At 41.0% G+C, this 27,122-nt stretch overlaps 1 protein-coding gene across 2 annotated transcripts; it reads left to right on the forward strand.

Moving 5' to 3' along the window:
- The first annotated feature begins 240 nt into the window (after positions 1-240).
- On the forward strand, positions 241-26,777 carry nova1 (NOVA alternative splicing regulator 1). Of its 2 annotated transcripts, none has more exons than XM_044370533.1 (4): positions 241-1,009; positions 8,834-8,977; positions 18,176-18,342; positions 18,715-26,777. In XM_044370533.1, exons 1-4 carry the CDS (start codon positions 835-837, stop codon positions 19,732-19,734), a joined length of 1,506 nt encoding a protein of 501 aa, XP_044226468.1. In that variant the 5' UTR covers positions 241-834; the 3' UTR covers positions 19,735-26,777. The 2 variants fall into 2 exon arrangements, with proteins under 2 accessions (XP_044226468.1, XP_044226469.1); XM_044370534.1 differs by lacking the exon at positions 241-1,009 and adding an exon at positions 5,748-6,165.
- Positions 26,778-27,122: the final 345 nt, after the last annotated feature.

Here is a 27,122-nt window from a genome sequence, read left to right on the forward strand (position 1 = left end):
AAAAAAAAATTTAAGACTGCACATGAGAGCAGATAGACATTTATTGCAGTTCTTAGTGTTACATTATGATACAGGTCCGTAAGGTGTTCTATTTTGGAGCTCAGAAAACGATCAATGAAATCAAAAACTAGAAAAACAAAATAGCAAAAAATAAATAAAATCAATAGCAATGGTTTTATATAGATAGTGAGATGATTGAGAAGAGCAGTGGCTTCAGTCCAAAATGCAGTTACCTCACATCAGATGGATCTTTGCTGTATTGGCCTCGTCTTTTGGCCGGTCAGTGGCACTGTAGTCCTCTCTGCAGCTCTCAAACTATATTTCTCCTCTCTTGCACTACAAAGGCAACAATAACAACAGCTGCACTTATCACACTGAGGACTTCACAGAGAAACATGGCGTGAAGACGACTTAAGAAAGATATTTTCCGGCGCTTTGCTTCTGCGAAGCTGTTGCACTTGTTTTCATGGCTGATCGGCTGTCAGCAGACTGTTTGACTGCTGCTTTATTTTAAGGCGCGGGGTTGTTTTGCGCGTCAACAATAAGGAGCATGCTGTTGGAGCGACGGTGAGCGCGTTTAAATGAGCGCATTTCACTCAATGGGATTTTTATATTTAGCTCTGTGAGAGACGCGCTGGACGAGCAGCAGGGCAGCGGAAAGAGGAGACCCCGAATCCCGGTGCTGTCTGACATTTTGATCCCTTTGAGACCGTTTCGAGCCCCCAAAACTTGTCTTTCACATCGAGGTGCGCGTTATCGGGCTATGTGGTGGTGAGGGCGCTGTGTGTGAGAGGGGGAATAGCGCAAATTTATCTAAAGCACCGGGGGTAAAAGATGATGATGGCCGGTGGTGTCGGAGCAGCCGTGGACCATAACGGGATATACTCAAATCCTAACCTCCACAGCCTGCAGCAGCCCCATATGGAGGCTGATAACCCGGACTCCCGCAAACGACCGCTGGAAACTCCGGCTGAGGAGGCCGGCTGTACCAAGCGCACCAACACTGGAGGTAAGAGGGATGCATGACAAGAAGCAGCTTATCCACCGTGTCTCTTCCACATGAAGTCATATATGTTGTAGTAGAAGCCTCTGCATGCACCGGTAGAAGTGTAACAGTAAAGCACATGCCTTCAGTATCACCCCACTGCATGCAGAAGAAACCACATGCAACATAAAAGCTGATATGAGCTGTACATTACGCTATAACATGCAGCACCTGTGCACTTGGCACTTTGAAACACGGACTGTGTTTCATATGGCTGGTACTTCATAAGCTGCATATCTCAGCAGGGAGAGCACGCAGCCTGACTGAGAAAGTGGCCTCCTTAGCTTTGAATTTGAACCCAATAACCTCTCTGCTTCACATCTGGGGGATTGAAATCTTTCATTCAGTGAGTGATGAGTGTTAGTGTGTCGAGGCTTTAATAAGGAGAAAAACAGAAGTATTCACACTGCCCATAACAGTCTGTTTCTCAGTGTTGTTGTGGCTGCAGACTCAGGCAGGGATTCCCTGATGCTGTCTTGTGCAGACGCCAAAGATAAATCTGCTTTTTTTTTTTTTTTTTTTTTACCTGGGCAACACTTTGTGAGGAGGCCTTTGTTAGAGAGATATGAATTATGGTTCATTTGGAGTAGAAACTGTTAAAATAGGACGACAGAAGTACTATAATAGTCTCTTATAATACTAACATCCTGTGAATCAGTAGTGAAGTCAAACATGTTGTTGTGAGGCACCTGTGAATCCTGGATCTTAAAATTTGGGAACTACTGACCTATAATCCTTGGTACAGTACAGGTAGTTTCTCATTGTCTCACACTGAATCCATTAGCTTTATACTGTAATACCTTAATGGCTTAATAACCATGAATGCAAGGTGCAGAGCGACTGTTCAACCTAAAAGGGAGTTACTCTGATGCTGGACAGTTCAGTGTTTATTTGTGAACATGAAATGTACAAGAAATAACTGAGCTGTTTTGTTCACTTTAGATGGATGATAGATGTTTTAGTGTCAATAGTCTGGGAGACCTTAGTGGGATATTCTCTCTGGTTCAGAGCTGTGTGCACTGGAAAGAAATGAAGCTGATTCATAGTTGCCAAATGAGAACCGTCAGGAGTTAAGTTAATGTTTTTAAAGTACAAATGTTGAGGTGTGCCAAGCAGGAAAACCAACAGGTGAAAGTCATTTCATCATCCATGATCATTTTTATTTATGTAAAGTGTCTTTGAATACCCTGAAAAGTGCTCTATAAATAAAATTTATTATTATTATTATTATTATTAAAATCATACAATCCAGTACATGTAGTAGGATCCACACTCATCACCATTTGTAGCCCAGATTCCTATCAATCTCTCAAGTTATTTATAGGTTGCGGGGTGAGCCAAACCTCAGCATCTGTTTAGTATTTATGTTAGACCCATGATGTATGCCATTCCAGCTTGTCTGAACTGTTAGCACACTGTATGACGATACAATTACTATTTTGAAATACTAGAATGTTAATTAAAAACATGTAAATGCTCAACAGGCAGAGCTGGGAGGTGTAGCTGCTGTAAAATTAGGACCTCACTTGGGAAAAAGTGGTTGGTTTCATCTATGCCTGTATAAAAATATGAACTTGCGCAGTTAAATTAAAGTATAATAACATTTTTGATATAATAAGCACGTCACAGAAAACCAGGGAGTGGTTAGAATAGTGAGACTACTTGGTGGGGGGGGGGGGGGGGGTAAAGACAACAGAAACACTGCAGCACCGTTTTAGCAAATTGATCCTGATTTCTTTTCCTGGAGCAGAAATGGTGGTAAAGAATCAACAAGGAGTTGTGTGCACGCTTGCTTTATTACTCATCAGTAAGATGTCGGAGCGCAGCAGTGAGGATGACGGCTGATTCAGTGTGCCAGCTACTGTACATCTTATTTCAGCTTTTGATTGTTACGGTCTGTAGCTCACAGGGACCACTTATTCAAGAACTTAATGTTAATTAGACGTCCATGGAGAATAGGCAGTTTCTTCACCATATGTTACTGAAACGTGCTTTGTCTGTCTTTGTGTCCCCAGAATTATATCCTATTTCCAACAGCATGAGTGTGTTTTTGCTGCACCTCACTGCACCTCCAGAAATGTAATTTCAGCAGGCACATAAGGACCCTTGTGCAACCAGACAGTATTTTAGAGCAGATTCAGCCTCCATATGTCCTCCATTAGCACCCCTAAAACCACTAGAACAGGAAGGTCACATGGTGTTCTCGCTTCAAGGAGAGTTTTCGCCATTCAGTTGCAGCACAGAGACTTGACCATGATCATCCCGTTCAATTTCCAGGTGACATGAATGGCCGGATGGTGTGAAATTGCATATGGAAAATCTTCATAAATACAAAAAATACATAATTCACACACAGACAGCTACCACTTTTGACTGCTGTCATTTCTATAATGGTATTACAAACAATTTTACCTGTCATGACTCCATGTTCTTATAAGCCATATCTGTATCACAGCCACATCATACTTTTAGAACCTGGAGATGCACAATTAACCGTGTGCTGATGAAAAAGCGATATTTGAAAACAGTAATGTCTTACAGTGAAGTAGCTGCCTTTTTTCTCTGAGGCAAAGGTGTTCAAGATGGCTTCCTGTAGTATGTAGTATGCAATCTGATTTTTAGCACCACAGCCACTAATAATGAGCTTTTTAAAATAAAGGTTAAGATTATATTAATTGAACTAGTTTGAAGGGCCTTTAAGATGAGGTTTATTGTTGATTTTACATAGATGCTCCTCATTTGTAATGTGAAATTTGGTTTGTGCTTAATCATTTAATGCTAAAATTAAAGAAGCTGCCGTCTTACATCCCTAAATCTGAGTGAAGTAATAGCAATACATACGAAAAAGCCCATGGTAACTGGGACTTGCCACTGTTGTTTATGCAGTTACTAAAATGAATATTTCTCAAATGTACAATTAATGTAATAAACAGTATATCTTCATCTGAGCAGTTGAGCCAAACAGCATCTATACTCGGTCACTAAAGGTCTTATATTGCTCTCCAAAATCAATATAAATGTATTTATCCTGAAAGAAATAACATTTCTATGGTTCAGTTTAGCTTAGCATTTTCTCAAAAGTGTTAGCATATACAGCAGCTTCATGAGAGGTGATTTTCAGAATGAAATGGCCGATCTGTGATGCTAATTTGACGAAAAAGTGCAGATATTTGAGGCTGAATTGGACCACAGACCACTCCCTGTACGCATGTTCACATGAAATGCACATTTAGACCATTTGTAATGACTCCCACACAAAACAGATGTTTCATAAGTATCTACTCACCCTGTGCTTTATGTAATGTGTTTTAAAATCACCTCCCGTTTCATATGATCTGCATGCATTATGTGTTACACTGTAAACCCACAGCCTGTCTGGCAATAGTGGTAGACAGCCTGATAATCCTCAGCCACCCCTGTAATCACCAACCCCTTGACTATGTCTGATATTGATCACGTTATTCCTACCGAACTGATCATTAACATGACTGGCAGTTGCAACAAAGAGAAGAAAGCCTGTGCTCTTTCAAAGCTGAGCCCCTCGTTGTGCATTAGGAGCTGTGGACACTGAATGAGGGAAATCACTCTTCTTTTATCAGCATTGCCCTTCTCTCCTCAAAATGAACATCTTTCATTCATTTCTCTTTCTAATTACCCATACTCTGAGCCCATGTTGCTGGCAAGTATGTGCCTTCCAAAAGGTTGTGTGGCTGAGGGATTAGGTATGATCTCGTAATGTTGCTAATGGAAAGGTTGGCACAGGAATGTGAGCTGTGTTTTTTTTTTTTTTTTTTTTTTTTAATTTTTGGTGGGAAGGACACAGGTGCCCTTGCAGAGCGATGTGACGTGAGCGGACTGTGAATTTGCCAGGTGGCAGTGAAAGAGAGAATGAGAGAGAGCGATAGGAATGAAGACAGAGCAAAGCGGAGAGAAAAGGAGAGATAGATAGACCATGAGAGGGAGTGGAGTCTACAGGGAGGCTGTGTATATATACTAGAGCATCTCTCAGTGAATGAGACTGGTAGAATTTTCTGGAATGCATTCGCTCCAAAACCAAATGGGCCACGATGTTAAGGTTTGATTTGTGGATGAAACTAATCAGCAGCTAGGGAAAAAAAAGGAATTTCTTTTTTTACAGGTTCCCTGGAAAGCACTATTAAATGAAGCTGGACCCCCGTGTTCTCACACAGACACTTACACACATGCACATTGCAGTCTTTGCACACATACACTCACTTAAGATACCTCTCGGTGTAAGATTTATAGGCGTAGTGATTGGCTTCATCACCCCCCTCCACCATTCTGCGGCACTGCCATTTGCAATAGTTGATGAGCCCCTCCGCCCTCTCAAACATGGCCGTCTAAGGGATTGGGGGTGGGGGAAAGGAGGAAAGGAGGGTGGGTGGCGTAAGGCACGCTGTCTCTGATCACTCCTCCTCCACCTCCTTCATCATCTGCTTATGTTATCCATACACCTCTTCAGCCCCTGTTGAAGGTCACTTTACATGCTTCCCCATTCACCGCTGAAGCCCGCTCCCCTCAACCACTTCACCTTTGTCACTTTCCACTAAAAAAAGTGAGTGAATGGACTGCCATACTTTATAGTGCTGCGTCAAAAGAGGCGGAGTAGGGGAGAAAATTCAATTTTTTGGGACCGGCATCGGGGGGTGGGGACATGACGTGCTGGAGGGAGGAGGCTACTGATTGGCCGAGTGAGGTGTCAGTCCTGCGTGCTGCTGCAGACGGACAGGCCACTCGATGAATATGGATGAGAGCAGTGAAAAGGGTGATGCGGCAGGGAAGACCCCCCCCTTCAAACCGATGCAGGCTTGAACAATGCGTGCCGTCTTTCACTGAAAACACTGAGAGCCTGCATTAGCATTTTCTCAGACAATTGAGGCTCTGGCCAGCTGCAGGCATGGCTCGGATGCTGCGGTGAAATCTCTTTTTCTGCACCCACTGATGAATTAGACCTCGGTGAAAAAGGTCGACTGGCCGCATTCCTCAACACTACCATTGCACCTATGCCTAGGCTAATGTTAAGATACCCATTAGAGATTGTGCCCCGGCATTGATGGCGATCTGACAGAGGACTTGAGAACCAGCAGATCTCAGAATGGGTAAGCCTCAAAACTCTTTTTGTCTGACTTGTTGAATTTATCCATCATGCTAGACTACATGTTATTTCATACACCTTAGACTCATTTGTCCATTATTGCTCATTTTTGTTCCATCGTCCTTGCTGCCTGTCAGCAGCAGGTTAGTCCATTGAAATGCAGAATGGGTACTGGGGTAGTGAGAAGGAGGGAGGACGGTCACAAGGCATTTCCTCCTGACCCACCCCCCTTGAGTGACTTAACTAAACACATTTGGCTCAGTGTCCGTGTCTCTCCTCCAAGCGATCCTTCCAGTATTGGAAGCAGGGGTTTGAACTAACACCCCACTGGCTCAGCTTCCCAATGTGCCCCACTGCTCCCGTTCCCTGGCGGATTGCAGCAACAGATTGCCATGTTTACTCTACCACATGACGCCATTAAAACCTGTTACTGTGATCTCAGACACTAGGACGGAATTAATTATTGACTAATGACAGCAAACGTGGCTGTGAGGGCGATGGAGGGAATCTTAGTGGCTTCCTACCCTGCTGGGTTTCCTCTGGTTGAGGATGAGCAGAAAGTTACGCAGTGGGTTTGGGCTTGTCTGTCAACAACAGGTCTTTGGATGTTTGGATTCTGCAATCAGTATCATTCAAATAAAATTCTCTGTGTGGCCACGGTATCAGATATATTGTGATAGTAGTGAGGGCTCAGAAGCTTTACGGCGACTGTGTCAATCATGCATGATCTTTATTTTTTCACCAAGGTCATTTTATTGTTATTCGTTGTGAGAAAAGCGGAGAGCTGACTGCAATATAGCATGAAAACCCAAAATCACACAATGGCCAGAGATGAATAGAGATGGTTGTGTGATGTCTGTGTAATGGTTTATCTCCTATTTCTTTTTTTAGGATGTTCTCAGAAAAATAACATATTGACCAGTACCTGACATATTTACTAGCTTTCAGTGGTGGTGTAAAATGTCATTTCATGTCTGTGCGTTCACGTGAATGCAGGTATAATGTGTTCTAGGTTTTGGAATTGTCTCTACAGCCATTGTTAATTCATCCAAATCAAAAGTGAAATTCCATTAACAGTCATGTCATTGTCTGCATATTTGTCAGGGCCATTGGTTATGGGTGATGTGCACGAAAACAAGCCTGTGTCTGAATGGAACATGAGGGGCATATTAATGCAATAAGGAGAAGGGCTAACATGTAGGCTGTGAAATTCCTTAATGTCACAGTGCCATGTTCATTCACATCTGACTCTAATGAGTGCATTACTGAGGCAACAGGTTGGTCTCCGTGCAGGGTGGTCCACCTCCATCCATCCGTCTTTCCTCCCCAGCATGCCAGTCAAGCCCCTACATTCGATACCCTCCATGAGACATAGGATGCAGTGACATGGTGTCAGACCCCATGGCTTCAGCTTCTGCAATCGAAAATGAGAATCTGTATCATAGTACACTTAAAAACCTATTAGGAATCTCGTCAAACAAAGATGGACAGTGCCTTTTTACATCTCTGCCCGCTCGAGTGACGTCACCCTTGAGGCAGCTGAAAAGGATCGAACATGACGTCATTGCATCGAAATCAGCATGCAGTGGAGATTATTTGTATCAGAGCTTTAGTATAGTAAATACGCACCTGTACCAAGTGTTTACCATGACGTCATGGATATAATATTTGGAATTCATTGGGGAATCACAGCCGCTCCACATCTATAAATATAATATTTTTGATGCATTGTTGGCTCGTTCAGGCTCTTTAATTATATTCCAAGCTCAATATGTGGCTGATTGCTTTTTACTAGATTAGCGCACTCAGTGTGATCAGGGTTTTCTTGGACAGACACTTTTCCCACCTTGGTGCTGATTAATTCTTAATTACCATTGTAGGAAAGGAACTTTCCCAACTAAAAAGAGAAACATGTTGGGCTGCAAATTCTTTAAACTGACGTGCTGTCAATCACTGACTGCTACAAGCCACTGTAAGCCACAGAAGCCCCCTCCAAAATGGAGGAGCTTTAGACCATCTTGGCAGTATATCCTTTGAACAAATCTGTGGGATTGGTTCCCATATGCTCTTCACACGTCTGTTCATTACTAAGGATCACTCTGTATTGGCATTCATAGACTGCATGGATAATGACTTCATGTGTTTGCATTTAGTCCTCTGTGTGTAACTTTCTTTCTCAGAAAATACGGGACAGGTTTTGCATTCAGATCGAACTGTTAATTGTACATTCCTTTTATTCATGTGCAAGGGATGATTAGTAACGCTGGACCCGGCTTTGTATTTAGTCAAAGGTTGCTAAAACTCCTTGAAAACAGTTAAAATTAGACCTCTGCAAACTGGAAAGGAGGTCATCATTTACTCTACAAGAAATCTGGGACAGGACACAGAACATGTCACCAATCTCTGATAAAATGTGAATGCACTGAAAGCTACAAAGAAATCCCACTCAAAAAGCAAAATCTCCTTCTATATACCCTCCCTTCACCAGAGGAATACAGACACAAAATTATGTTACTGCCTTTCCCACATGTATGTCAATGCTACATATTCCCATTGCGAATTTTTGCTTGTTCAGGGTATTGGGGGTTGGGCACCAGTATGGTGTATATGATGATGTGCAGAGCTACTTTACGAGATGTAACCCTTTCCCACTTTGTGTGTCTCTCCCCCAGAGGAGGGTGAGTACTTCCTGAAGGTGCTGATCCCCAGCTATGCAGCCGGCTCTATAATTGGCAAGGGCGGCCAGACCATCGTACAACTGCAGAAAGAGACGGGTGCCACTATTAAGCTGTCCAAATCCAAAGACTTTTACCCAGGTAAGAATAAACACTTAATAATTAAAATCGATGAGCATAAAGGCGAATATATGAGAGGAGTTGTCTGGCTCATCACCCATCTGGAAGAGCGATGCTTCGCTGCAAGAGAACATTTGATATTTCCTCTCCATTTGGCTTCCCATCAATAATTGCAGTCCATTTTAATCACACACCAATCATAAACAGTTTGAACTTGATTATTCTATGTCCTTGAGGGACTAAACATGTATGTAGATGTTACAGACGTCACATGCAGCTTTCAAGTCTGCGGGTACTTTCAATTAAGATGTCTGGCTAGCAGGTTATACTCTTCATTGCAGGTTTTTTTCATATCAGTGCATTACAAGATCTCACAAAAACAAGTGCAAATTCGGTGATGCGGAGGGCATGTAGCGTATTCCGAGAGCATTAATTGTTCTGGACAATCTCACTCTGAAATGGCAACAGGAGAAGGATGCTCATGCAGCTCAGTGACCCCTATTTCATAGAGGTCAAAGCTGAACCGTCTTATCCTCCGAACACAAACGCCTGAGTTGTAGAGGAGTGTGGGTGTTTGTCCTTCATGCCTCAGAGGAGGCTTCAACCTGCTGAAAAATAACAGGTGCTGACTGTCTCGCTGCTTATTAGGTCCAGATGTTTTCTGTGATAACTGATGCAAGCAAATAATCCCCATGTAGAAGTACAGTATACTTTTTACTGTACATATATTTCGAACATATATACGTATACCTGTTTAGATAGGATATGTATAGTACTGATGACCAATGAAATATGAGTAGTACAAAAGATGCATGTGAGAAATACTACAGATGTTTTTAAATTATAGGGTTCACAGTGAGTTCTCTGATCTAATATAAAGGAGAAATGATGGAAGATGATTGTTCTCCAGAATTAAACCTGTCTGTGATCAATTTTAGCTAAAAAAGAGTCTTTTGATTATTTTAATGTAGAGTGAAAATTATAACAGTACGTACAGGAAGAATGTACAACGTGGTTCAAATTTGAGCTGTGCTTTTAGGAGTTACACGTGATATATTGGACTGACTGTACCGTGGCAAAGAATTATGGAGCACTGGGGGAGAGGAAAAGAAGGATGTGTGAGCAAATATTTTTCCTGTACTTTTTCTTCCACCATGTTTCTATTAGCCATGATGAAAGGACGCATGTTCATAGGGCAGGGCTCGAAATTCCCCATTCAGGGCGCCAACTGTGTTTAAGCGAATGAATTATGGTTACTTCATTGGCATAGAAACAAATGAAAGGAGTTATATGTATCCTTATTTCTCTCTTTGGATTGTGGATGTGTTCATAGGCCACCACCTGCTCTGCCCATCCCCCTACTCATTATCGTGATGAGTGAGGAGTTCAGGGAGAGAGTGCTGGCAAGGATTTGATTGGGTGGTTGTTCTGGCCCACACAAGTAAAACGAAACGACTGCTACTGTACACTGCACAATAGTTGAGAGTGCCACTCTCTGAGAAGTCAGTGGAGGCTGAAGCTTTAAAAAACTCAATTGTCCCAGTTGTTTTAAGTATGGACCACTTGGTGAAGTTTGTAACACCACTGTAATAGAAAATTCTGTCCTGAATTTTAGAGGCAGGACAAACTTATCAGCTACATCTATTTTACCTTCATTCAGTGTTGAATCAGCTGCCATTTGGGCTAATATAGTATGCTAATGCTATTACACTCAGTTCACACCCTCATCTCTCATCCTGCGACAGCCTGAGCACACTCCAACAACAGCACAATCGCACACACAAGAGAAATCAAGGGACAACAACCGGTGCAGCCATTTTCTTCTGCAATCCTCTCTGTGATGGCTCAGTCTGAGACTCCCACCCACCTCACGTCTCCCATCCGTCAGTGTAAGACATGCAACCATGAATTCAAAAAGGTCTTGATGGGAACTGTACAACTGGGCCCTGCTGTGGCGGACTGAGATGAATGAGCGGAGATAGTGAAGGGTGTGGATGATGCATGATTGTATGTGAGCGAGGGGACAGGGGGGCAGGCCCAGAAATAGCCTGTTTCAATCTCTCTCTGTGGACATGACCCCTCTCCCAGCTGTACTCAAGCTGCTCTAACACAAGCCAAGTTTCCTCTTTCCTCCTCCCCACTCACTGTTTCTCTCAGATTTGGTTCCTGGTAGTTGGGAGAGTTCAGGCCAGATAAGATGACATCATACTTCTCTTAAAATTTTGCTTGCCTCTTAACACATGGGCGCTGGCTTTTTTTTTTGTTTTATTATTTGGTTTGAACTCATCTGAACTTTTGCATGACTGAATTACTCGAGCCCCCATAAATGCAGCACGCCATGCATTCACCCACTCACACTGTGCATTCAGCACATACACACACCTCCTCACTCCTACTTACACACATCCGCATATTTAAGCAGCTGCAAAGAGAGCTGTGGGAGTTCACGATTTGAGCATAAACTTAGAAACAAAACTTTAAACCCTTTGCTTTGTGCAGCTGGCCTCCGGCCAAGTACATGTATTGAGTTACTTTGTACTGCATGAACAGATTGGTTGTTGTGATGTCATAGAAACACGGGGTGTATGTTTTCCATTACTTATCATCAAAATATCAATGACAATATGTGACCTCATCCTGGAAAACATCCCTATTCCATAGAGAATAAGGTGAGGTATTTGCTTCAAAAAGAAGCAGGCAAAGAAACCGTGATAAAAGCTGACTTTGTTCATTTTCAACCATATCTGTATAGGCAGTAAATACTAATGCTCCCTATAGTTCAGTACTGCTGTCTAGGATGACGTCATGGGCGGGGATTTCAAACTAATGGAATCTACAGCCTTTACTTTACCTCAGATTTATGTCTGTGCCTCCAGAGGCAGAGAATAGCCGTCCAACTTCCACCAGGAAGAGTTGTTACAGTATTCAGAATGATACTCATGTTTTAAGGTGCTCATGTTGTGTTGGAGATGTTGTGTTGTGATCCGCAAGCGCTATATGTGTTGCTGCTGCAATTTTTGTGATCGGAAAAGGTCAGTTGTTTAAAGGAACACTCCACCAATTTTACGCATGGAGGTCAGTTTACTCGTCACGAGGAATACTACTCAGCCTGTGAAAACAGTTGAACATGAAGTCATTTTTTTTGGGTTTAGAGACTGCAAATTTATAACAGAAGCTTATGTTACAAACTGGGGATGTGGAGTTTAAAAGATGAGGGCATTTCCCAGTCAGGGAGGGTCTAATGAAAAGTGTTATTGGGTTGTATTGAGGGAAATGTAAGATGCAGTGTTTTTAGATCTTGAACCATTCGAGGGACTAAAGGTCAGAATATCTCAGCATCTGCAGCTTCCATTATGACCTTTTTTAACCTGTGTCTTGCAAGTCCCCAACTTTAGGAAAATGCGATAATAACTTTAAACAATGAACATTACGCTAGACTAGCTCTGCTTACTAGTTACCATTAGCATCTATGATAGCCACTTTTAGCGTCCATAACTTTGGAAATGATAGCCTACATTGTAAATTTCTAGCTATATGCAAACATAGTGATTTATTTCCTTAATGTTCCAGCTCCTTATTTTAGCTTTAGGAATTTAAGAAGGTGAACGTCTTAACACTACCTGCTAGTGTCCAGCCTGGGACAATTAGATGTTTATCAGGAGTCCTGATGTAGGGATGAACTATTTTGTGTTTCTCCTGCTTGCAAATGAAACAGTCATATGCTGAGTCACTATGTTGCCAGATATATTTTTATACTTCTTTGCTGGTTTCAGTTGAGTATTGACTAGTACAGTTCAAATTGAATAAAAATTTGCATGGTCACGTAGCTTGCTGTTTACAATCAAAGTGCCCGATTTGCTTTTAATTATCGCAAGCTGAGTTGCAATTCCTTACTACATACAAATGCTACCAGATATATGCTATCACTAATGTTGACAGTGCACTATTTGGGCAGTGAGTTAACAAGAAATTAATAAATCCTGTGCTTCACAGGAAATTATACAACATGTGCACCACTTTGCATCAATAACTGTGACTTTGGAAATCTGCAAATGTTGTCATTTGTCACAGCTGGCATTAGTATACAGTATGGAGCTAAACCTGCTGAAATTATTGCACACTGCACATTCACTGTTCGCCAACATATCCTCACATGCAATTGGTTAACAGTGACACATGTCCAGTTGTGTTTAGTTCACATCAGCTTGTTTTAATCATGTCTGCTTCTCATCACAAGTCTCAATCCTTCCTGCCATTTTATTTATTTTATTTGTATTTATGATGTGTATTTCTTATACATACTTAATAGTCAGTTCCAGTGGTTCAATATGTGTTAAAGGATACATCTATATTTTTCTTATTGTCAACAAATCCTATCAAAAGACCAAAACCAACAATAAATTGATCTTATGATCGAATCTATGTAACCAAAGTCTAATATATCTTATTCCTCTGTGCCATAGAGCTCCATTTTTGTAAACAAAACAAAACAAAAAAACACAACTCATCAGGAAGCCACACTCCAGCACCGGGTGACATCTCTCTTTATTACCATGAATACGCAGTGTATTTTGAGTTGGTCCATCCTGTTGCCATAAATACTCACTAGAGCACCAAATCTGTATTAATCCACCGCTGAAAATAGCCCCCCAACAAATGCAATATTTCCTACTGTTCAAGTCATGTTTGCTAGACACTACAGTGCCCAGCTGTTTTGGGAAATGAGCCTTTTTTTAACAATGAAATAATATATTTGTGACCCATTTTTTAAAGAATAACGTCTTCAGTAGGAACAATTGGGCTTAGGGCTGAGAGCTACAGACAGGCTGGGGAAGTCAGAAAGTATTGAGTGATGGGATAATGCACAGCTGCCTTATCCTTCAAGGGCCTTAAAATTACAGTGGTAGACCAAAGGTTATGTGTAACACCAAACAACTGCAGTCTTTAAACTCTGATCAAAGTCTTATCCTAGAAGACTTCACTTTGTGCCAGTGTTGCTTCTAATAGTAAAATCCCTGGTGTATTTTAATGCGACACAGACATCAGATCCCACATCACTGCAGTTCTAAACAATGCTGTCTAGTACTCCAAAAGGTCGCTTTGAATCTTTTTTTTTTTTGCCTACATTTACAAGTTAGAGGCATTACTTGTCTGTCTTGCAGCTTATTAGGACCAGGTACATGCACTGAAGCAATCCAGTCTGTAATTTAATGGCTTATTTTCTGTTTTAAATGGCAGGAAAAGTCTCTGATCAGCTTGGTGTGTTTACTATCATAACTTCTGGTCAGGGTGTGATATAAAGTAAATGTTCCAAGAGACTGTTTCTGATTTACTTGATATAAATGGCACACTACAAATGATCCCTACATTCAAAATACTTGTTTACTTCTAAGAGAAACATGTCAACAACTCGACATGATTTCCAACAGCAACATTCAAGCTCAGTTTGTAGTGTGTGAATACTTACTTCATAAATCTGTGTATGTGATGACAGTAAATTTATGTGTGATACTTAATACGTGGTATGCTAACAGTGAATAAATCAGACAATGGATTTGATTTGGACAGGCTAAAGCAGAGGTAGTTGCTTTAGCAGAGGTAAAGCTCAAGACAGAAATCTTGAAACTTTCTTATTTCTGAATCAAGATAGAAAACCTGAGAGTCACTGGTCTTTTGGGCGAAGCTGAAGGCTGAGATGTATTCTCTCAGGGGTACTGACACAATTCTCTCCCCTCCTGCCAACAAGAGGAGTTAACTCTTGCTGCAACTCAAAGCCTATAGAATTTCAATTTGTCACCTTTAAAGAGAGACAGAAGGCAAAAAAAAAAATCAGGAAGTGAAAAGGGAGGAAAATCTAAATGAAGCATTCAGATAGTTTCATGTCGTCTTTATGGCATCTCATCTGTGATAACATTTGTAGTCACTAGTGCAGTACCTCTTCAAAATGTGCCTGTTTGGAGCGGGCCTATTGCTTGGCCTCCGGTATTGCTGCTTCCATGCATAGAAAAATTAATCTAGTTGATGTGAGGTGTGAATGAGTATATACACCAGCAATGTGAAAGAAACTAACATTCTATTATACACAGATGTTAAGCACTGTAATAGTGAATCTTTTCTCATTTCAAGTATAATGAAGACTGTATTTAAAAATTAAATACATAACAGAGAGCTTTTGAAAAAATGTGCATCCTAAAATAAAGTGGATCAATCATATTGGGCTCTTAGACCATTTATTTTCTGTGGCTTCAGTTAGGATCATTTGATTGGGTATATTTGATCAAAAGATTTGTGCTTATATGAGACATACTGGTTTTGAACTGCCCATGGCAAAGTACCCTAAGAGTCTGTCCAGTCTTTTTGATTCAAAGATCTGTTGTTGCTACTTTTCTCTTCTTAGAGCACGCCATGTGAAAAAACTTCTCTGACTTGCTGTACAGCTCTGATCGCCAGCTGTGTTCATGCTTCTGGTTTTATTATTATGGACTACACAAAATCAGAAACATAAATTTTTTTTGGTGAAAGCAACCCACACAGAGACTTGAAGGTTTAATGAACACTCACACTCAACATTTTCAGTAGTTTTTTCGTTATTTGACTATTGCATACGTCGTTTAGCCATTTCCAGTTAGGCCCTATGCAATTTCCAAAACATCAAATTTTATCCTGAGTAAAAATATTCACTCACACCAATCCAAATTCATTTCCAAAGTCAGAGAAATGCTCCACTCCAGCAGCAGACACTTCAACACCCGGCTCTTTCCTTACTTCTGGACAGCATAGTCTGCGCTCAGACACAGAGCTGAGCGGCTTGCTGTTTACTAGTTTATTCACAGTTTATTAATATTAAACATGTTGCTTGTCCAAACGTGTTATCGCTGTCTACTTTTCTGTTTTTGTAGCACACCATGTGAAAATACTTTGCTCTGACTTGGTGTATAGCTCTGATCTCCAGCTGTGAGCATGACATACAGTCGCAGGGCACTGAAGCCCCGCCCCGCTGCTGCAGAGCTGAGCGGCTCGCTGATCGCTTGTTCATACGTAGTTTATTAATATTAAACATGTCGCATGTCCAAATTGCACCAAATTCAACACCGCACAACCTTGGGTCCCCACACCCACAAATTGTGAAGTAGATCGAATGAACGGTTGTTGAGAAAAGCAAAGAACAGACAGACACACAATCAGACAGAGACTCCTTCCTTTATAGTTAGATACACCATTGTGTCTGCCTCAGGATAAACTAGTATACTGACCAGGCAGCAGCACAGTCACTCTTTGAAGAACTTTCTAGGTGCAGAGATCTTTAACTAGAGGTTACTGTACCAAGTGAAGTAGAGGGACTCCCCAGTGTTGAATGTCGGAAAAAGTGAAGAAAAAGCAATGATTACTCGAGCAGCATGTCTTCTAAGGATGTGTTGCATCACTCAACATGGCCTAGTTTATAAATTTTTGCATCTGGGAAGGGCAAGCAAAGAGGTTGCTCAGTCTAAATAAATTCCAACAAGTCAGACTAAGGTGAAATCACTGCATGCCATATCATGATATTACGATATCCAAAATCTAAGACGATATCTAGTCTCATATGAGGGTATTGGTATAATATTGATATATTGCCCAGCCCTACTCTGGTGTAATTAGCTTTCACATACAAATTTGTTGCAACCTGCTCGTATTTGATATTTTGTGCATGTTGTTTGTATCCTGGCTGCATGTGCAAGAGCATTTCATACAAAGGAATTAATATCCTTTTACCATTTTCTCCAGCAGAGTCAGTTTTAATAGGAACAACAGGAAATAACACCCATTGTTTAATCAACAACATACCCTTTTAAGAATGTCCACCTTATCCAGTGACTAGAAAGCTACATGCATTTGATTAATGATTAACATAACGAATTGTGTCTTTTATCGTTTTCAATTGTTAGTAATAATGTTCTATGACAAATGTGTGTGTCCACATAAAAAACCTAAACAGGTCAAGTGCCTGTACAGGCGTCTTCAGTCTGTCACTTTGTCACTTCAAGAATGACAGGCAGGTGCAGCACAGTAACACCAAGTGGCACCAACTGTGCCTCTATGTGCTCCGAAACTCTTAAGAGGTTTAATCCATAGCCTGTTTATCTGACTTTCTGTGGGATTTATATTATGATTTGTTTCGGTCACTTGCAGTGAAAAGTGCATGGTGATAGTAGAAACAGGAACCTGTATTTCCAACAGATTAATTTGAGGTTCTATGTTCTGTCCTTTCCTCCATTTTGCACAGTTAGGGTCTCCTACTGCTTTTTTTTCTTAGATGCTTGAACTGACCTGTTGGCTATTCAAATAAATTATTATACTTGTCTTTGGCATGAAGCTAATCATGTCTAACTTGACTAATTTCCCTAAAAACAGCTGATCCTTTCCTGAGTGCTGATAGAGGACAGATGCAGATGCATTTAACACCCAATGTTGTCATTTGAGATGCAAATTATTGAAGTACTGGTGGAAATGCCAAGGATGAAGTAGAGCAGGGCCGCTCAGACACAAGATGACCTTATCAACTGGTCTTTCCCACTCTATCAATGGGCAAAATGTCTTTTCTCTCATTAAATTACTTGCAGTATTCAAATTTATGCCGTCTATTAAGTCATCAAAGAAAATCACGAGTCATTTTATGTTCACTTCAACCAAAGAGTAGTAAAATTTAAAAAGAGAGCAAGGCAGGAAGGTTGATACAAAAGGGAGAGTGTTTTAAAAATCGTGCATAAAGGACTCGCTGTTGCATCACCTGTTTCCACGGCTCGGCCCCTTTACCATGGCAACGGAATGCCGGTTGGGTCGTCAATGTGGGTGTAGAAAGAAGCCTAGAGGAGGAACAAGTGTGTGTTTAGTCTATAAGAGCTGCAAGGCAAGGAAGGCTCAGTATTACAGCACTGAAAGAGTTACATCACTGAAGAGGAATCCTTCTCCCCCCCTGTGGCTCGCTAACCAAGCGCGCTTCTTTCTTTCAGCTGTTTCTCTGTTGATTGTGTAAATGGAGGAAGCAAGGAATAGCTTAGTAATTGGGTCTCTTTGTGAAATGTCAAGACACATTTTTCATTGCCAAGACATCTTAATATAAATGTAGATTTTTGTCCAGCCTTGAGCAAATCCCTCAAATCTGCTCGCCAAGTATGCACTCAGAGCACATTAGACCAACTGATCACTTCTGTTTGTCCTCTACCTCCTTTTTCAACACAGGAACAACAGAACGTGTCTGTTTGATACAGGGTACAGTCGAAGCCCTCAATGGTGTCCACAACTTCATTGCGGAGAAAGTCCGTGAGATGCCCCAGAGCGCCCAGAAACCAGAACCAGTCAGCATACTGCAGCCACAGACCACTGTCAACCCCGACCGCGTCAAACAGGTGAGATACTGTACAGTCAATAGGGTCATGAGGGTGTGTGGTCACTATGTGGTAGGAACAATTCACTTCCAGGACACCTTGTTTATTAGTCGCCAGCCTTACTTGTTCTCTGGGCCACGACCCACAGTCTGGTAGGGTCAGGAAAATGTGAGGGTATGTGGTTATTTTTACCTACAGTCTTTCATAGCGAGACAGAGCCGTGTGGCAGCTGCAGCCTAAACCCCTGGGATTAACAAATCGCTGAGTAAAGCGGGGGCTGGTATAGTACTCTGACTCAGTGAGAGATATCCCTCTTTCTGTTTACCATTTATGCTGTTAAATCTTTCTCGTGTTACCTTTTATTGCTACTTCAATCTTTCTATTTCTCTACAGGCTAAATTGATCGTGCCCAATAGCACGGCTGGGCTGATCATTGGCAAGGGAGGAGCCACAGTGAAAGCAGTGATGGAGCAGTCAGGAGCTTGGGTGCAGCTCTCCCAGAAGCCAGAGGGCATCAACCTGCAGGAGCGAGTGGTAACCATCAGTGGCGAGCCTGAGCAGAACCGCAAGGCTGTGGAAATCATAGTACAGAAGATCCAGGAGGACCCTCAGAGCAGCAGCTGCCTCAACATCAGCTATTCCAACGTCTCGGGCCCGGTGGCCAACTCCAACCCCACTGGCTCCCCCTATGCTAACACGGCCGAGGTGCTCCCCAACGCAGCCGCAGCAGCTGCCACTGCCTCCAGCCTCCTGGGCCAGGCCGGCTTGACAGGAATGGGCGCCTTCCCTGCCGCTATGTCCAGCTTCTCTGGCAATGATCTGCTTGCCATCACCTCAGCCCTCAACACGCTGGCCAGCTACGGCTACAACACTAACACCCTGGGCCTGGGCCTCAACCCTGCAGCTGCTTCTGGGGTCCTTGCCGCAGTAGCAGCTAGTGCTAACCCGGCTGCAGCTGCTGCGGCTAACCTCCTAGCCTCCTATGCTAGCGATGCCTCCAGCAGTGCTGGCCACCCTGCTACAGGCCTCGGTGGGTTCTCCCTGGGTTCACTAGCAGCTGCTACAGGGGCTTCCAATGGTTACCTAAATGCTTCATCCCCACTGATGGCCTCCTCCCTATTGGCAACAGAGAAGCTTGCGGATGGAGCCAAGGACGTGGTTGAGATTGCTGTGCCCGAGAATCTGGTTGGTGCCATTTTGGGGAAAGGAGGGAAAACGCTGGTAGAGTACCAGGAGCTAACAGGAGCCCGCATCCAGATCTCCAAAAAGGGAGAATTCATTCCTGGTACTCGGAACCGTAAAGTTACCATAACAGGGTCGCCAGCCGCTACGCAAGCAGCGCAGTATCTGATCAGCCAGCGGATCACTTACGAGCAGGGCGTGCGTGCTACCAACCCACAAAAGGTGGGCTAAAAGGAAAAAGAAGAGGAAAGAAGGAAAGGATGAAGACAGAGATAGAAGGGAATTGAGAGGGTCATGATGAATAGAAAAAAGAAACGTCCAAATATCTGTTCAATATTTCAGTATCAAATGAGAGAATCACAAAGGAGGAGGTGGGGGAGACAACCAAGATAAGTGTGTGTGATATGTGAATGTGTTTTTAGGACTGACGTCCTGATGTTTTTTAAAAGTTTGTGTCGAGTCCTTTTGACGATGGTGATCAGAGTAAGCTGAACTGGTCCACTGCCAAGCTGCAGATTCAAGGGTGAGGCCGCAGGGTTTCACCCTCCTCCAACACCTCATAGCTGTTTAATTTTCCTTTTTTTTGTTTTGGTTTTGTTGGTTTTTAATTTCAGTTGCAAACCTCAGCTCCCGGTGAGTTGAGAGTGTCAGATGAAGTTCCAGCCAGCTAACAGAGCTGTTTCTCAAACCTTGCTCTTTGTATACAATGCAGAAGGCATTGTTAACAGGGGAGAAGTTTTATGACAAGCACCTGAGGTCATTTCATTTTATGGGGAAGCAATCTGAGTATAATTTCTTTAAAGAAATCATATCTATGTTGACATATGTTGAATTCTGGCTCATATCATAATTGAAGTTTCTAAATTTGGGTATTTTATATTTTCATCCATTATTTATTGACATGGTCTCATTCAAACACAAATAGATTATTTAAACCTGTGAATGCAGGTTGATCTGAATGTAAAAACAATATTAGCCTATTGCTATTTTTTATTTACAGGGATCAAATGTTGTGTTGCAGTGAAAGAAATGTATAACTCAAACCCAGTCTGAACTTCACAGTTGCTGTCTGCGAGTATAGTTCAGGGGTTAAATAATCAATGTGAGAGGATAGAGGAGACACACAGGAATGTATAAATATATTTTACATGAACACACATAGAAAATGCTCCCACAAACGCACAAACACTGAAACATATTTGCATATTCAGTCATAGCTACAAACACACAAAAATATGTTGTAACCCTTTCTTGGTGCTATAGGATTAGATTTATATCTCCTTTACCATGAAATCAGAATCTCTGGCGACTATTCTCTTTACTTGATTTAAAAAAAGCTGATGTGTCGTCCAGCCATTAGTAGCCCATTGGATCTGACCCAGCCTCTCACATAATGAAAAAGGATTGATTTCAGCATTTTGTGATGAATAGCAATCCAGTCTTAAGATTTCAATTCCATCCTCGCTCCTAACGCAGGTCTTTTTTTTCTAAAAATTGGCCATACTCCAGATTTTACCTGACAATATTCTTGCCTTAGTCATTTGTAACTCCCAAGAATTAACTTAAAGCTCAGACTACCTTCTGCCTGAAGCAGTGTCTAACCAGTTCAGTTCGCAAAGGGAACAAAGCACTACAACAGCATTTTGATAAGAAAAGGCTGTATGAACCAATATCTGTGAACAAAGAAACTATTGCCTTTACATTAAGGGTACCAAATAGTCAAGAGACATACACTAATGAAAGGGAAGAAGAGTGACACTTGAAAAGAAGGTTCGGCTTCAGGTTTTCTGTGAGCCATCCTTCTCAATTTGCATGATGACAAAAAAAAAAAAAAAAGCATTCTGCAGTTCATTCAGGCAGCCTTTTATCGTTCCCAAAACACAGTGCTCACTAACTTCAGGTGGAGCACGTAATAAAACATCACAAAAATGTTTTGGCATCGTTGTCTTTTATGGGCAATTGTTGGTCTAATGCAGGGAGGCTAATTGTCTAGAGCATTTCCAAGCACTCGAAGATTACCTTAGCTTCCTTCTGTGCTGCTATCCATGGTGTTCATCATGAGTACACTGGGTCTCTGAAGACTGCACTGTGAGACATTAAGAACACAATGTAAAGCGTGTCTGTCCCTGCCGGGGGGTGTGAGTATATTTTAATGTGCACATCTATGTCACATACACAAAACCTACCAATACTGACAGAAGGGATATCTCCACAAGAGCATTTATACGCCAGTGTCTGATGTTTCTGTCTGTTTACTAGTACAACGCACTGCACTTAAATTAGCAGACGTTTTCTGATCAGCAAACCACAAATTACACCTACTACATTTTCCAGCAATGTATTCTCCAGTCCTGTTTCCCCCCCTCTCTAAAGACATCTTTCAATTGTCCCCATCAACCCAAGCTCTATGATCAGCTCCCTGAAAACACGGCTGTGAGGGTTGGTGCTGAGAAGTGTCCAAGAAAATCCATTTTTTTTGGAAAATTTAAGAAATAGCCTTTCCTCTTCTCATTTTCATAATTCATGCTTGAAAGTAACTGGATTCGAATTAACTCTTTGTGTCTGAACATTATGCGTGGCAATTGCAACAGTGAGCCTTTCTTCCTAACTGAAATCTTTCCTTTCACTATAAGTCTGGAAGGCTTCACAGTCATCCATAACTACGATCTGGCCACTAGTGAAATCATAGCGTAATATAATTTAACTGCCCAAGATTTTAGCATATAATAAGATACAAGCACAAAACAAGGGGATGTTTATCAATGCAACTGGACTGCTTGACTGCAGGGAGCTCTCCTTCGAAGCTCTGATCAATACATTGTGCCAAATACTATTTCTCTCTGCCCCTCATTAACTTTCCTCTTTCTCTCAACATTTTATTCCCCCTGCATGTTGGCGTTTCCTCACTGTTCTTAGATTCCTCCTGTGTCCTAATCCCTGTCCGTGCTTCCTCCTACACTGTGCTCTCTCCCCCTCTTTCTCCTTCCTCCTGTCTTGTCTTCTCATGGGCGGTGTGTTGGGTGTGCTGCTGGTGGGAGTTATGCACTATAGGTCATGAGGGTATGAAAATATTTTCCCAGGCCGTAGAGTTCACAAGGCTAAAATGCACAGAAAACACCTGCCTCCAAAACTGTGACACCCACAAGACCAACCAGCAACGTTAGCTCAAAGTATCAAATTCCCTCTATAAGAAGAACAAGTAGGATTTAGAAAGGTTTAGACCGCGAACTATGGCCTTTTAAAGGAAGATAATAGGTTTTTTTTTTCCAAAAGAAGGCAAATCTTGGTTGAATAAATATTCATATGTTGGTTGAACAAACTGAGCTCAAGTTTCAGCCTCTAAACAAAGCATAGTAAGGACAGAATGCATAAGATAGCGAAAGTAAGATGGGAACTTGTTTGTGACCTCAAGCCGAAACAATGACATCCTTTATGCATATCCTCTTATCTGAAAATGACTAGAATTCATTTCTGTGGAATACAATATGTCATGTCATATGATCTATATGTACTTTATTGTAGCTATTCTAGTTTGTAGTCCAAATGCAGTCCAGCGTTGTCGATACAATGTGAACTATGTTATATTTGTGTGGATGATGAGAGTGCCAACTAAGCCTGATTAAGATTAGCTTCGCGATTTGTTTGTGCATTATGATGACTCATCATCAACCGGTGGTGTCCATATTTCTGTCATTGATGATTTAGTTTGACAGTAAGAAAATGTAAAGAATATTGGAAGCAATATAGTAGCATGTTGTCCTGTTTTGTGTTTTATGTCTGTTGTATGAACCTTTGAAATTACTAAGATTTTGAATGAATAGGTTTACATGTACTTTTTGTAAGTTATGAAAATGCTGCTATTTGATAAGTAAACTATACAAAATATTTTAGTTGAAAAGATGTCTGGTCTGTTGATTAGAAACATGCTCTTAAAGGCTGGAGCATAAAACGAGGTGTATAGAATACTATACAGTATTGGTAAGATAGTAAAAGTAATAATAGACTCCATAGTACAACCTGTGCCAAACTAGACCTCCGCAGCTTCTGAAATTGTAGATGTGCGATCAAATGTTAGATATCAATAACTTGTTTAGAAGTGCTGATCAAGTGCCAATCAAACACTGTCTTTTAAGTTAAGAAAAGATAATCAAATACATTACTTAAGAAAACAAAGGACAAAGAACTTTTTGTGCATTGTTTTATCCCATAGGTACATAGAGTAAGAGTTAAAGATTGTGATTTTTATGGATCCATGTTGTTTTACACTCCATGCATCCCTTGTGTGTTTGTTTGACCTGTGGCTTAAGTACTGCTGTTTTCTCACAAATGTCTCTATAGGCCAGCATGGACTAAGCATAACATGTTATAAGCATTCATAACATAGCCATTAACAATCAAAAATGTGTTTGTGGAGTTAGGTGTTATCTTTTTGCACGTCTTCTATTGCATGGTATCAAAGTAAATTATGGAGGAAAAAAAAGTTACAAAAATTTGCGAGGTGTCTCGCAACATTCAAAGACATAACACTGCATGCAGTCAAATGTAAAGCACTTAAGTTTACTCGCCTCATGTTAAAAAAGTTGTTTTTTATGTTTTGAGTTGGGAGGGAGCTCATTATTGTCATGTTGGCCCAAAAAAAAAAAAAGACACATAGACATGCGCACACACACACACATGCACACACACACATATACACGTACACATACACACATGCACTCATACACACACACAGGCATCTCAGATCAAATTGTCATCAGTCAAATTCATCTCTCTCGACATCATCAGAGAAGATATTTTTAGGTACAGTGAGGAGTATTAAAAATGTGAAACAAGCAAACGTGAAAATGTTATTCAGTGCATTGGCTCCTTGTGTTTTGCTTTTTTAGGATATCAGACATGCATTTCTTTTACAAACAGGTTGAACCTCATGTAACCTGTCCCATAATGTTTTTAGAATTTTTTTATGTCACAGCCTGAAAGCCCAGATCTAATCTATGAATGTACCCATTTACTCTTTTTATTTTTTTTAATTTCTGTTGAATGTTATCGGTCTTTAATGTAAATTCAGGGCAGGAATGTCAAATACATGTAGAGTTAATATCTGTGTCAATAACAGATTACAGCTATAGTCAGGTAGGCCTCACATGGCCATAGTCATGAACCAGATATGTTTTAACACAACTTCCGATTCGCTGTCAACATTATCTTGTTTGTTTGGTGTTGCATAAATGCACTTTACTGATCAGTGGGTCATACTGGGTGTGAAATGAAATGCTTTCAACAGTTTTTATTTTATTTTTTGCCTTTTTTTTTGCTGTTACTTTTATTCATTTATTCCCTGATCTTGTTGGGTCTCATGAATGATGGAAAGGGCTGGAGTCTCAGACAAAATAGAAAAGTAGCACCTGTTTCCTCACTTGAAGGCTTCTCCTTCACATTCCCTTCAGCAGAGGTTTGTGTCAATCACTGAGTGCTTTGTTTTTAACTAACATGTGAAACACCAGGAAGGATCCGTACACTTTTGTCCTTTTGCATCCTCTTTTGCTTTAAAGTACAAATTAGAAAATTGTTTTCATATCTCCAGCAAATTGGAACTGAAGCACTGGGGGCTGACGTTACTAAGGGATGCAAGCTCAAGGTCTTGCTGTTATAACGGTCAGATCTGAGAGGCATAATCGGCACCAGCAAAATGAAGATTGCCTCTGCCACCTCAACATGATGAAAATCACAAAGGAAACCTATTAGACTTTGAATGGTAAAGGCCTAGTTACATGAATGATATTTCTGTCTCATTCTTTTGTGCTGCAAAACCCTGTCATTGCATTTACTGCTTCACATCTGAATGCCAAACAAATTACGATATCATTCCAAAAGTTGTTATGTTTTGTATTTATTTTCACTCCAAATATGTTCTGGACGTTCATCCACCCCCACGGAGCCCTTTCACAAGAAGGCTAGGACTGGTTTTAAACGCTACAAACTGGCTAAGGCTGCTTGCTCCTCTCTTAAAACCTCTTCTACCTGAGTCTCACTCTCTCTCAGCCTACATGATATCACGATTTGTGTTTCATCACACTGAGCACCTGCTACTGTGTCCGCCCTTTAAACAGATTAAGGTATTTCTGAGCCCTTTCGTCTGAGAAAATACAGGATTCTTGCCAACCAGACATGAGGCCATTTTTGTCTTTGACCCTCTGAACCTCCCATGAACTTAGTTGACTTCTCCATCCCCAAGAACTCATGTATGTGTTGGATATTTTACACCACCTTTTACTGTCAAACTCTGCGAGACTGTTGTTTTTTTGTTTTGTTTTCTGATTATCTGGACTATTCTGCAGGGTTAAACGCTTGCTTAAGTGTAAACTGAAGAAAGCATGCCAGTACCTTGCAAACATTTTCACGTCATTGTAAAATTTTCTTTCGGGGTTCAGTTTTTACTTCGGTTAACCTCTGTTCGCTCCATCTCAGAAAAAAATGGACTGACAGCATACGATCCAATATTCCAACCTAAGCAAAGTGATGTTTTGTTGATTGGGTACATTTCTCTTTGATATTAGTGATGACGGTTCTGTCTTTCGTTTGTGACGAGGAGAATCTGTGAAAGTCCACAGTGTTAACTACCTAAAGGGCTTTCTAGGACAGCATTTATATGTCTTTTAAGATGAAAAAGTCCTCTGAATATATTCAGAAATTCGAGGAAAATGCCTTCTTGTGCCATTTTAGAAAAAGTGTGAAAGATTTTTATGGCAAATATTTGTCAGCAAGAGTGCCAAATAATTCCATACTGAGCCAAAAGGCTGCCAGCCTACATAACTAAATGTTGAGATCACTGGAATGGTTACGTCCCATTTCCACTCCCCTTGAAAAACATCACCCTAATTGTATGACGTTTGAGCTCATGTACCATTATTGTTATGCTGCCAGTCTGTTTTCTGCTTTTGTCAGAGAAACATCTCAGAAGCAGTATATTTTCTAAATGATACACTGTTGATAAAAAGACAACAGCTACTATGGTGAGGGAATGAGAGGATTTTAAAAGTGTCATTGTTTTTATTATTAGTTTATTTGAACATTATTCATTAATAGATTTAACGGTAATGACTATTTAATGTAACTGTAGTACTGTGTTTGTAAAAGAAATTCAGTGAGTTGTGTTTTATGACTCGTGGACTACCAGTGAAGTCAGCATTTCAGTGTTAATAATTGAATTGTTTTTTAAAGATTATTTTTGCGACGGCAACAAAGAGTCATTATAAATGTTCATTTTAACATCACTTGTCTTCTGTTCCTTTTTGTTCTGCACCTCGTAACTCTATCCTGTCTCACTTGAGTGAAAGGTCGAGTGTTTATATAATTGCAACCAACACGTACTATGAATAGATTGATTTCTGGGGTGCTGAGTCTGAGCACATATCAAATGTGAACAATGGGTATGTTTACAAGGACACAATGCCCATATAATGAGGAATCAGATTAAGGTGCAACAATTATGTGGTGAAAAGCAGCATAAATTTCACACCTGGTTTACATGGATTCATTTGATAGTTGGACTTGTTTACTGGGGACGGGGTATTAGATAATGGATACCACATTTAGTCCCTCATTATGTTGTTTTTCAG

Source organism: Thunnus albacares, chromosome 13, assembly GCF_914725855.1.
Source record: "Thunnus albacares chromosome 13, fThuAlb1.1, whole genome shotgun sequence".
NCBI lineage: Eukaryota > Metazoa > Chordata > Actinopteri > Scombriformes > Scombridae > Thunnus > Thunnus albacares.